This window comes from Parasteatoda tepidariorum, chromosome 10 (assembly GCF_982258835.1).
Source record: "Parasteatoda tepidariorum strain Cologne lab strain chromosome 10, Ptep-v5.0, whole genome shotgun sequence".
Taxonomy (NCBI): Eukaryota; Metazoa; Arthropoda; class Arachnida; order Araneae; family Theridiidae; genus Parasteatoda; species Parasteatoda tepidariorum.
The window spans coordinates 78132211-78145593 of NC_141764.1; the positions used below are offsets into that span (position 1 = coordinate 78132211).

At 27.6% G+C, this 13383-nt stretch overlaps 1 protein-coding gene across 2 annotated transcripts in view; it reads right to left on the reverse strand.

Moving 5' to 3' along the window:
- Positions 1–1563: 1563 nt before the first annotated feature.
- Positions 1564–13383, reverse strand: part of LOC107443622 (homeobox protein E30-like) — a 69484-nt gene continuing 57664 nt past the window's right edge. Inside the window, exons 4-6 of one of the 2 annotated variants that reach the window (XM_043046680.3) lie at positions 6443–6629; positions 4628–4704; positions 1564–2701 (exon numbers count right to left, since the gene is read on the reverse strand). In XM_043046680.3, coding sequence (XP_042902614.1) covers positions 2625–2701; positions 4628–4704; positions 6443–6629 — 341 coding nt within the window. In that variant the 3' untranslated portion in view covers positions 1564–2624. 2 annotated transcript variants of the gene reach the window in all.

Sequence of the window (13383 nt, forward strand, 5' to 3'; positions counted from 1 at the left end):
TCTTTAATTTAAATTGCTAATTACTTATGCAGGTGAAGGATAATTGACCATGAAAGGTTTCTTCCGCTTTATAGCATCCTTTTTAAGTCGACAGCTTTTGAGATACATAAAATTCAGAATCATGTTTTACAAATTGCATGTTTTTCCTTCTTAAAAATAGATTTTTCCCCCATCATAACCTAGTATAAAGTGCATCCAACAAAAATTAGTTTGAATCAGTGGGAAAATTATGCATTAACTTAATGGGACTGCAAGGAATAGTAGACACACAAAGTTGTGTAATAATAATAAATTGAGATAAAACGTTTTAAATAGTGCTGCACAAGCAACAAAACTTAGCTAATCCTACTTATATTGGGTGTTATTTCATGTCATAGTTGTCATGGTAGAAATTTAGTAGAAAAAAGTAATAAGTAATATCTTAAAAAAAAAAAAAGAAAAGGAAGATTTAAACGAAGATCTTCAGTTGTCAGTACGAATTTTTATGCAAAATTTTGAATAAGGACAATTTTCAATGAGGAAAAACGTTTCAAAAAGCATCTTTCTCCATTGGATGCTTTGTAAAGCATATTTTCTCATTGAATGATGCTTGTAAAGCACAATCCTACTGTTGTGCTTTATATTTTTATAAAACCAATATTGTTATTATAAATTTATTAAAATGGCTCTAAAAAACTTTTTCAACAAAAAGCTTTAAATTTACATTCCTTCTGCATAGCAAATTATTCTGATTCAATAGAAAAAAAGAAAGGTAAAAATTAAATAAAAGAAAAAAAAATGAAAAACAAGGAAAGGAAAATAGAGATCGATTATTTTTTGAGTTATATTTGAACAATATTTCTTTTTTACACCAGTCGTTAATAGGTTTGATATGTTTTCAATATATATAAAACAATGCAATAATTTTTGCTCAGTGATTTTTCCTCTTGCCTATTAATGTTTAAGAATTCTCTCTCTATATAAACTTTATATCACAAGTAAAATATACAATTAAATGCAAATAGTAGAAGCATAACAGATCCTGTGTGTTTATTTTACATTTTTTACACTAACCTTTTCCGTCTGAATAAAATATGAAATAATATTAATATTTTGAGTTTATTGCACTTTTTTATTATTTCATTACAATTTTTTATTATTTCATTACAATTAATGTATTTTTCTATGGTAATGATTTCCTAAAAGAGATTTAGTGTATTTTATTTCAACGAACTAACGTATTAAAGTGTCTGTAACATACTGGTCAAATTTATTAATTAACTTTTAACTTTTGTGGCTATAATAAGAATGTTGTATCTTAAGTATATGATTTAATTTGCAATAATAACAATTTATTTGCTTGTGTTACGTGTTTCAGTTTTCGGCAGTTTTTATAAAAAAAAACAACAAATAATCTAGATTTAACAATTTCACGATAATTTTAGCAAAGTTATAAATTTTATCGAAAATGTTCGTTACTTTAAGAAAACAATTATCGCGTCATACTATAAGTCATGAACTGCAAAGTGTGTCCAAACTTCACACTTTGGATCTGCAGAAAGCATTTTGCTGTTTGACGTCAAATTTTTCATCTATATTACATGATTGATGCTTAAGTTCACTTCTACATTGCATGTCAGAAGTCAAACTTTTCTTCTGCATATGTGACGTTGAAACTTATCGCCTAGTAAGAGAATTAGTTAATTTTAAAACTTAAGAAACATTAACTCTATCATAAATAAAAATTCATATAATGTGATTCAAATAATAAGTGTAACAACACGACCAGTATTTAAAGACACTATCTATGTTAAGAATGACAAATCTATTAATTTCTGGATATTCCGTGGATAGATATAACGATGTGATAGCATTTTGAAGGAAAAATCACTGAACTACATACTCAGAAATTATTTTAAACAATATTTAGCGTTCTTCACCTTTTAATGCATTATTCACTGGTATTTTATCATTATTTAGAAGAATGCAATTGGAGCTTTTTCAAAAAGCAATCGAATACGTATGAAACAAAACATGGGAAAAATCCTTTTTATAATATATACAGCTCTAAAATATTTACTGTCACTAAAAAGTATAATACAAAGGAACTTTCGAACATAAAAGTTTGGAACGGATGTGACGTATAAAACTTTTCCTCCCCAATGGAATTCAATAAATAATTTTCCCCTCTACGGCTAAGTACAGTGATGTAATTACACCATGCCATGTGAGTTTTAACATGATGAAGAATAAATTAAGTCGATTACGTCAAGAAATCGAAGTTTAAGAAGCCAAGGAAAATGCAGACCTAGTAGGATTTATCACATTTCCCATTAGGCCTAAGAATGAAAAGTTCTAAACTGGCAAAGTCTTTGTTTTACAGGGAAGGATTTTTTTGTTATGTTTTTTTGGTAATAGCTACTGGTCATCCGAGTTCCCTAAAGTAACCACAGGGTTCGTAAAGTTGCACGTAAGGTATTTTCAAGGGAATCTGCTGGCATTCCATTTTGTCAGTTGAGTAAAATGTCCTGTTGAGAAGGCCATGAACAGCACCTGGCTGTGCAGCGGTTTCCTACTTGAAGGTGCAAAGTGACACGGTGGGTAATCACAGAAGAGTTCATTTCTTTGTTTTGTGTCATTTTGTTTTATGACGAAGAAGATGATTTCGGTCTCTCGTCATCATCGTCATCTTTCACAGGTAGCGTGCGGTGGTCGTATAAACCTGTTATGAGAGGGTAAAAAAGGGTATTTTGAGTTATTTTCGTTGAAAAAAATATAAAAAATATTAAGATAATAACATTTATAATAATTGACTTCCTATGAAAATTTGAAAATCTATCAATGTAATCAGCTTTACAATGATTATCATCGTATATAATTTCAAAAAGCCATGAAAACAATAAGCTTGACAATGATTATAATCTTTAAAAAAAATAACAAAAACTGTCAAAGTAATGGGCTTTATGATGATGAATGCCATCTTTCAAAAATAAGCAAATTATGAAAATAAAAAGCTTAACAATGACTGCCAGCTGATAAAAATTTACAGAAACTATCAAATTGATAAGCTTTACAACAATTGTATGTAATAAGAACTTACAAAAAATATGAAAGTAATACACTTTACAATGATTGTAATCTTATCAAAATAAAGAAAAGACAAATTTATATTTTTCAATTATGAAAGAAAAAACACTTATATTTTAAATATCATTTTTATTTTCAAACTTTAAACAAGCTTTAATTACTTATTTTAGTCTTTGATTAGCTGTGATTTCTAATCAATTTGAACTACCCTAAGAAACTTATAGTTAAAGTTGAAATTTATGATTTTTAATTCAAACCACAAAAGCTAATTTAACCAAAGAAATAATTCCATTTTAATAAAATTTTCCACGGGTATTTGTAATTACATTTTACATGAAAAGTATTCTCATCTTTTGAAATTACCATTTATCTCTCTATGACAGAAATAAGTAAAAAATTTAATTGAAAGTAAATGCTTGATAAATATAATATTTACAAAAATGTACTATAATTCAATTTGGCTTCCAAAATATAATAAAAAATTTAATTTGATTCACCGTTCTTGTAAAGAGTCAATTATTTATCATTAAGATCAAAAAAAAAATTTCTCAATAAAATTAAACTACTATTACTAAAGTGCAATTTTTTAAACTGTTCCCGTACCTATCAAATGATAAATACGGTGTTTCCTGAAAAAATAGTTTATTTTGAAAATGAAATTACTTTAAAAACTACATCATTTTGGTGATAGTTTTTCAAAATAACCTTAACCGAAAATGCTTATCCTTTTAAAAGTGAAGTAGTACTTGCTGTAAATGATTACTTAAATATATCGTTATTAAAATTTTATAAATTACTTTCAACTGAAGATGAAATTAAATTCATTATTGTTATTTTCTTGCAAATGGGCTTCAGAAATAATTATTACTTTACAAATATGTGTCTGATTTTAATTATTTATTTTTAGAACTGTAAAGGCAGTATTTATAGAACTGTCAGGGGAATGTCTTCAAACTGAAGTATAGTAATAGAGTAAGCATGTTTAAAGTACTATTTTATGATATTTGAATTTTGATTCAGATTGTTCATACAATCTGAACAATATTTATATATTGCATCGATGTATTTATACTATTTGTCCAAACTATATGAACGATATTAAATAAATAATCCGAAAGAAACGAATGCGGTAAGATATTATCTGATTAAAGACGCCATTTGCTTAAATACACAAAAAGTGTATAACAGTCGATATGTTTCAAGCGCTTCAAAAATAGGCACCCATTTTCAAGACTTGCCAGACGTTAATGTGAAGAAGCAAAAGAGATTTGAACAAATTGTTTCTTCTCATTCACCTCCGCCTAGTTTTGAAAATGGGAGCCTATTTTTGAAGAGCTTGAAGCATGTCGACTGTTACTTCCTTTTTATGTATTTTTTAAGTCAATTAAATTTTCAATCCAGTATTACACGAACATATAGTTCATATTGCTTGATAATATAGCTTGAATCAATTATTCATCTTATTATTCATATAGCTTGAATTAAAAATAACAAACTTAAATATATACTCAAATAAGCATAGTTAGGAAAGTTTAGGAAATTTTATGCAATTGAAACCAACCTTCTGCCATTAATTGCAATGCCAGTGGAGACCTTCTGGGATTTATTTTTTTCAACTTTGCTCGTCTATTTTGGAACCTATAAAAATAACATTTGTATTGTTAGTAGTTATGAAAAATAATATTTTTAAAATAACATTTCCATTGTTAAGAGTTATAAATGTGAAATTTTTCTTATGAAAAGCTGTAAAAATAACATTGTTGCGATATGTTTCACAGATATCATATTTTATTATTAGCAGTTACAAAGATAACATTTTAATCGTTAAGTTAGATTTTTTTAGCTGAAATGTAGCAACAGTGTTAACTGAGATAAATTGAAGTGTTTGCAATAATGAAAAATATCTTTTTCATTGTTAAAAAGTTATAAACAGCCTAGAAATTACAATTAACATGAAAATGTTGTTTTTACATTTTTTAACACTATAAATAACATTTTAATGTTAAAATAGTAAAAAGAAAATATTATTTTAATCGAAACTACAAAAAAATAATTTTTATTATGCTGTCATTATGAGCTTAAATTTCGAAGTTATGAAAAGTGGCAAATAATTTCTTATTTTATTGATAACTTTTTATAACTTTTAATTCATTTCTGATTCTGAAAAACATATTAATCAGTAAAATAAAATTGTTACACTTTCAAAAACGGTTATCTGAATGAACGTTTTAATTCTAGCACTAGAAATGTTAAGGTATTTTATTAAAATTAGTAGACTTAAACAATTGCAATTCGCTCATTTTGTAAAATTTGCAAATGATTACTACAAAAAATTTAGATTAGATGATGTGTCAAATATTAGATCTGGTTAAATTAGATCTGTTATCAAATTTTTTATAACTTGAATCAAGAGTTTTATAGTTACAGATACATAATAGTTGTAAATATTTCTGTAAAAAAAAAATAAAAAAAAAATCTTTATGTTAGCAACCACACAATGAAAGTTTTGAAAAGTAAAAAAGGATAAAATGCAATGATTCTGGGAATAAATAAAGATGCTTCACTAAATCTAAAGATTTATTATCTTCACTATCATGTGAACTTTCATCAAAATATTTTTATTACTTATGCATATTTGATAAAAGTATGCCATAATACAATGAGGTGTAGTAGCATTTTATTTATACCAGACTAGAGCTGCATAATGGGCTACTGGTGACGATCTGGGAGGCATCCCTGAGGATTATCCGAAGATATGCCGTCACGATTTTGATCCTCTAGAGAGGGGATGGCTCCTCAGCTGTATTTACTCGAGATAAAGTTAGCTACTAAACCAAAGATGCTTGCATAAATCATCAAATAGTTGCATACTCTAATAGTTTGTAAGTTTTTAAAAACTTAAAATACATCTGCACGAAGAAAAAAAATATTCTGTTAAATTGCAGAATAGTATAGTAATGACATGTCTTGTAAAAAAGAAAAAAAAAACATTATTCTGTTAATAAAACCAAAATATGCGGTATTTGAACCAAGCATTTGAAAACTTCCCCATTCATATGGTAACGATTTACGGGAAATTCTGGTTTACAAAATTGTAGTTCTTATTATCACACATTCAGTAAAAAATACGAAACTGAAAAGTAAATTCAACCGAAATACCAAAATCATTACCAAAGGGCTTCGGTCAAAATTATCGAGCTTTTTTTATTTCCATACAGCTAGAAACACTGTAAATTTAACCTTATTCAGGCAATTTTGATCATACTTTTTTCTCAATGTGTAACGCATTTTATTCCCATTATCTATAAAATATGAAGACAGAGTCTCATATATTAAGAGCGTCGTCTTAGTATAAGAGTATTCGAATAGTACTCACCATATTTTAATCTGAGATTCATTTAATTTCAGATCTCTCGCCATATCTTGTCGCCTTCGTTCGGTTAGATAACGATTTTCTGAAAATTCTTGCCGTAGTCTGTTTAGTTGTTCACTGCTGAATGCGGTGCGAGGCCTTTTGTCAGCTTTACCGTCAGAAGTCTTTTTCATTCTCCTGCTTCGTGGGCCTAAAAAAGAACAAAATATATACATATATATATTATGAACTTAAGCTGCAAATTGAATAAAATGCAAAAATGTAAATGAATGCCTAAATCTTTACTATAATTAGGCTGCTAAAAAAAGTGTTTTCCTGATTGAAGATTTGCACTTATTGCGTTGAATTATAAAGCTAATTTCGTATTAAAATGAGTGAAAGTTACCTTATTCTAGAAAAAGGCAAGGAAACAGAAGCGAATAAATCAAAATATAAGCAAGTTAACATGAATAAAAATAAATAAATAAGATCAGGGTTTAAATCAGGATTTAAATCTTTAAACGAATATTTCATTAGGCGTGAAGCACTTCAACAATTATGTTCACGCGTTTCAGTTTATTTTAAATATATGAATAAAAAACATAAATAAAAAAAATAAATAAATAAAAATAAATGAATAAATGAAATATAAATGAATAAGAATAAATAAATGAACAGAATAAATAAAATAAACAAGATATAAATAATTGAATAAAATATTTGATTTGAATTGTCAAATGAAAATTTCATCTACAACAATAATGTTCACGTGTTTTTGTGATAGTTAAATTTAAATAAATGAATAAAAATATAAAAAAATGTAAAAATAAATTAATAAATAATTGAATGAAATCTAAACAAATAAAATAAATAAATGAATGAAGGAAATATTTTATTTAAATCGTTAAATGAAAATTTCATCAGGTAAAACACTACAACAATAATATTCACGCGTTTTTACGATAGTTTAGTTTTGTAGTTTTGTGGAAGCACCAAGTAAAAAAAAAAAAAATAAGTGAATGAATAAAATAATCTAAATGAAGTTTGTCTAGCTATATTTCCCAAAAATAAATTTTTTTAAGTAAAATTATAATTTAATAATGCATCTTTTGACTCAAAACAAATAAGTTTTCAGATTTGAAATTTAAATAAATTTAGAAATAAATATTGAATAAATAAACTTATAACGAATAAATAATAAGTAAACGAATAACACATAAATAAACAGACAAATATTGCATAAATGAATTTAAATAAATAAATGCAAAAATTAGACGAATGAATTAAATGACTTTCTTATTTTAATTTTTTATGTAATTAAAACGTCTTTTGAGCTAGCAGGATTTAAATTCAGGCCTGTGCTGCCCAAGAAGTTCAATTCAAATTGGGTGCTGGTTCCGACTGGCCTGTATGGTAGTCAGGGAGCTGACTTTAAGTCAGAAAGATCCCGGGTTCGAATCCCGAATAAAGCATAGATGTTCTTTCCTTCTCTTCAATGCATTATATGTCCTTCGTACTGATTCTGGATAGGATGAGTTTCCCTTTTTTTTAATACGGTGCCCCTGAGAGAGTGACCATCAAACCTACTTTTCTGATGACCGAATGACGAAAATCAGCATCTGGGTAGGCATTGGAAAAAAAAAATTGGATATTGGAAAACTATTTCAGCGATCGCATATTTTTGTCCTTATAATGAAAACCAAAATACTATTTGCTTGATTTCGGCCATTCTAGAATTTAATCTGAGAATTTAATCCAAGTCTGAATTTAATCTAAGTCTATAGAAAAAAAAAAAAAAAAAAAAAAAAAAAAAAAAAAAAAAAAAAAAAAAACAAGCACTCATTGTTCAAAGTTTAAACATGAACAAAAAATGCAGAAACAGTTTTCAACCAGCTATTTTATCAGTCAAGCTGATCTCATCTTTAATTATTATTTATTGAAAACTCTTGGAAGAATGAATCCTTGGAGTTATAGATCAACCTGAGATGATTGTATGACTCATCATTAACTTCCGTATATTTTTTGATTGAATTATTTTTAATGAAGTTTCATGTGTTTGATCCTAAATGTAATTTAAAGGTTATAAAATTGAATTGCATATAGAAAGTTGTTATTAAATAGGAATCTAAATGAATTATTGCTGCAATAAAATGTATAGTAAAATTGTGTGGTGAAAATTTGTGACATGTTGAGAAAAAAAAAACCTTCTCATTTCAAGCATAATTAATATTTCCTACTTTAAATTTTTTTTATTAACATTTTTCTATCAAAAGCGAAACAAATTCAGCAAACATTCTGTAAGCGATATCTTTTGCAATTTCAAATATTCATACTCCAAATTTCTGAGTGTTCAATTACTTTTTTTAGTAAACTGGTTATTTATAATTATAATTTTGCTGAGGTACTCAAATTGTGCACTCAGAATTGATGCATGGCATATTGCATAAATATTTCAGTCCAAATATAAGGATAACTTTTTTCTGTTAAAGATATCGTTTGCCATTTTAAATATTCTTTCTCCGAATTTTTGAAAGTTTAGTTACTTTTTATGTTAAACAGGTTATTTAAAATTATAATTTTGCCCAGGTACTCAAATTGTGCTTTCAAAATTTATGCATTGCGTATTGATACATATATGTACTAGTCTAAAAATAAAGCTTTTCATTAGCCATTTCTGCTTTTTTATTTTCTGCTTTTCATTAATTAGCAGCAAATTATTAAAGAAATTCTTGAATTGAAAAAAAAAAAGAAAAGTAGAAATATTTATAAGTCTAGTTTTGCAATAATAACGACTTGATTTCTCTTCTTATATTTGTATTCTGAGTAGTAACAAGATTATTTTATATCATTAACTATAAATATTAGATAAATATGGCGATAACAATATTTTTCTAAATTGGTCTCACGATGTATCGGGAATGAGTTATCTATAATATCGCGATAATTATCAGCAATGATAATGTTACAGTAAGGATAATTATGGAACATAATATCTCCAACACTATCTGCAATGATAAATATTGAATATGATAATATGCCAAGTATTGTCGCTATGGAATACGATATTATCAAGAGTAGGGATAGTATTTTTTTGTGTTATGAAGAAGTTGGTAATTTAGCCGAATTGGGGAAATATCGTGGCATATTGTAAAATATCGATATTTTCTGTCAATATGGGGTTATTCATGATAAATAAAATTGACACCCGTAAAATTGATATAAAACTATTTCTTCTGAATTCCGACGTGTTTTTTTCCACCTTTTTTTGTTCTTTTCTATAATGTCTTTTATCAAAAAATAATAATATTAAAGAACCATTACGACTTAATTCAGCTAAAAAGGAAATTTTGACATAATGCTCAGTGCAAAACTAGATTAAAGTTAAATTTCATGAAATATTTAACTTAATATAGTAGAACAGAGATTAGAGTAAAATTAAATTTCATATGAGAAGAGTAGAGATAGTTTAAATTTGAGTTATGAGGATGTTAATTAATACTGTAAATTGGCCGAGTTAGGGAAATATTGTGGTCTATTGTGAAAAATAGATATTTTCTGTCAATGGATGGTGATGTTTGATAAATAAAATTAATCAATATAAAATTATTTCTGCGGAATGCCGACGTGTTTTTTCACTTTCTCTCTCTCTCTTAACATAATGTTTTTATCAAAAATAATGTTGGAGATCTCAAGCGGCTTAATTCACCACAAAAGGCAATTTTGACGGTATGTTCAGTGCAGAACTCGATTAAAGTTAAATTTCATTAAAGGAAAAAAGAGAGAGAGAGAGAGAAATGGTAATAAAAAATGGATTGAAGAAGCCATTTTCCATTTTTTTTCAAACAATGTTTACTTTATCTGCATTTTTACATAATTCTTCATCATTTCAATTGATTCACCCACTAACGAAAAATACAATTCTTGTCATTTTGTTATTTTTTCCCTCTCTTTTTTTTCTTGCATTCTTTCTTTTAAAATTGTATTTAAAGCGAACGAAAAAAGAATTAAAAAAAAATTAAGTAAATTCCAAACGCTTTCTGTGGTATTTATAATAATTGTTGCTCAACGAAAACTGCGGTTGCAAAATTCTAAAAAAGGAAAAAAAAAAGTTTCGAAAAAATATTTTTTATCATTTGTTGTAAAGAAATGCAGTACAAAGACAATATTTTAAAATTTTGTCCCGGGCTAATTCATTTTTACGCCATGATTGTTTTTACCCGAGTCCGTAGGTACCCGCTTAGAAAACAATTAACTTCTTTCTCCTCTAAAGAGCTTTTTAATAGCTGTACTTTTTTTTTTACTATTTTAATTTTTTCCCTTGCTGACATTCTTTAGTGAATGTGCTCTGCAGAGTTAAGGTCATACAAAATGTTTAAACAGAGTTTCATAAGTTGAGTACGCAAAATATTCCACAGTCACATTCTTTTGTCTCTCCTCCCCTCCCCTTTTCTGACATTTTTTAATCCACTTAAAGTATTTTTTAAAATCTACTCCCTTAAAAGGAATTTATTAAACAACTCCGGAATTTTTTCCTGTCTTTCTAATTTTTTTTTTCAGCTTAGAAGACAGACTTAAAAAGTAAATTCTTGTCTTTATGAATTTTTTGCTAAAGTAAAAAAAATAATTGTTTTTCTTTTAATTTTTTTAATTATCTTCTTTAGAAATTTTTCAAAGCACGGGCGTAAAAAGAATACGGTCAAATAATTTCTAATTATAACGATTATCCTGTTCAATCAACGAAGAGAGAAGAAGTATTCATTAAAATGTTTAATTAAGGGCATCCCTTTATTACGTCATTTAATTCAAAAAAGTACATGCATACACGTAAGTCCAAACATGGTTAAAAAAATTTTATCTAGAATAATTAATCTATTGCAATTTAATTACTATTTTAGCACTTTATCAAGCGCATTTTAGCACTTTTATCAGCTTACAAAAAATTTATGACTTGATAGAAGTGCAAATATAGTTTGTTAAAAGTAATAAGTAGCAATTAAGTAGTAATCAAAAATGCTATAAGATGCTGAAATCAGTAATGAGAAATCGATTGCTGAAGTATTGATTATTGAATGCTAATAATGATGAACGTGTTTGTTAAATGTGTAAACAAAAGGTTTACATTGAAAAGCTTATTCTCAATATGATGCAATTTTTTTAAAACATGTTTCTTTCTTTGTTGCATATGTCTATGTCACATTTGTTTCTTTCTTTGTTGGATATGTCTATGCCACATTTATTTATTTCTCTGTTGAATGTACCGTATAAAGTTTATTTTTTGTTTAATGCGTCGCATCAGTTTTCTTTCTTTGCTTATGTCGCATTTATTTCATTCGTCCTTTGATCTGTCACACCAAGTTTAGTGGATGTATCACAATTTCTTTCTTTGTTTGATGCGTCGTATCAAGATTCTTTCTTTGTTAGATATGTCTGTCAAATTTGCTTTTTTTGTTGGATGTGTGGCACCAAGTTTTTTTTTCTCTGTTGAATATGTCTATGTCACAATTTGTTCCCTTCATTGTTTGATGCGTCACATCAAGTGTCTTTCTTTGATGGATACGCTTCACAATGTAAAATAATGCTGATACATACCACTTGCTTATTTCCCAACATCTTATATAAGCATTCTACTGTTATGTTATAGTTATTCTCTGTTGCTTTTTTTGGTACAGAGAGTTCTTTACAGATATAATTAAAACCTTATTAGCTTAAACAGGTAAAAATAAATTGTTTAAGATCCATCTTAACTCGACTTTTCAAGAGAAGTTATGAATTAGATCCATCCTAACTCGACTTTTCAAGAGAAGTTATGAATTTACTGATAATATACTAAAACGGTAAATCCAATAAAGTTTTATTTCGTCATTAGTCTGCATACCTTAGACATTCTACTATTATCTTATAGTTAAAGTGCCACCAGCTAATTAACGAGATTTATGGTACACACGATACAGAAAAGCAGGAACGGATACATCTTGATTGCATTATTTTGCCACAGAGCTCGCCTCATCAATAAAATCCCTTATTAGAGTTATCATGAACTGTATAAATGGGATTACAACAACAATGGGAAGAAGTTCCATTGAAGGCGGCAGAAGTTAGAAAATGAGCTATTTCAAAAGCAGATGATGAGCACGGATTCAGACGTTCGAATACTTTTAAGAAAATTGGTACCTCGATCGAAAAAGATTGAGAAGGTGTTTATTGCACAAGGTAGAAAACACCAATCATCGGCAAAAGGTGTCAAGAAGCTCTTTTCTTATATTGAACCCTTGGGAAGATGGCAAATGAATGGCTTGCTCTATAAGCCTTCTCGTCCCTCGGGATAGGGAATGAAAAGTTGATGCTATTACTTTCCGAGATTAATGATTTGGAGCACAACCACTCACCTTTTTCGCTTCAATTTTTTTTCTTTTTTTTTTCTTTCCACTACATGTCCCTTTTCTTTCCTTTATTAAAATCGTTTCGAACCATCCCCAAATAAACCGATGGGGGCTGGGATTTTTGCTTTTTTATTTGTACCTATTTTATCGGTGGAAAAATTTTCGAATGAAACGTTCGATATTCGATATCGTGTTTGAAGTGGGCTGCAGTTAAAGAATCACGGGAATGAGTAAATTATGAAATACACAGATATAGATTTAAAGATGTTTCTTCACTGTGTGTTTATGGCTTGTGATATTAAGAAGCAATGACGAGCATTTCAGGAGCTTGAACGATATATTAATTAAATAAAAAAGAAAATGGAGTGGATCAAAAATGGCATTTTATACTTTTTATCACATATTTGTTATTTTACCTATATTTCTAAAATGTGCTTTCATTAAGTCGAAAATCATGAAAAAAGTTCTATTCTTGGAATTGGGAAATATTCGTTTTTATTATTAGGCTTAACTTAACTTTTTATAAAATTACTGATTTTATGCATGCAAAGTAATAAATATAAATTATTATTATTTGATTTATGG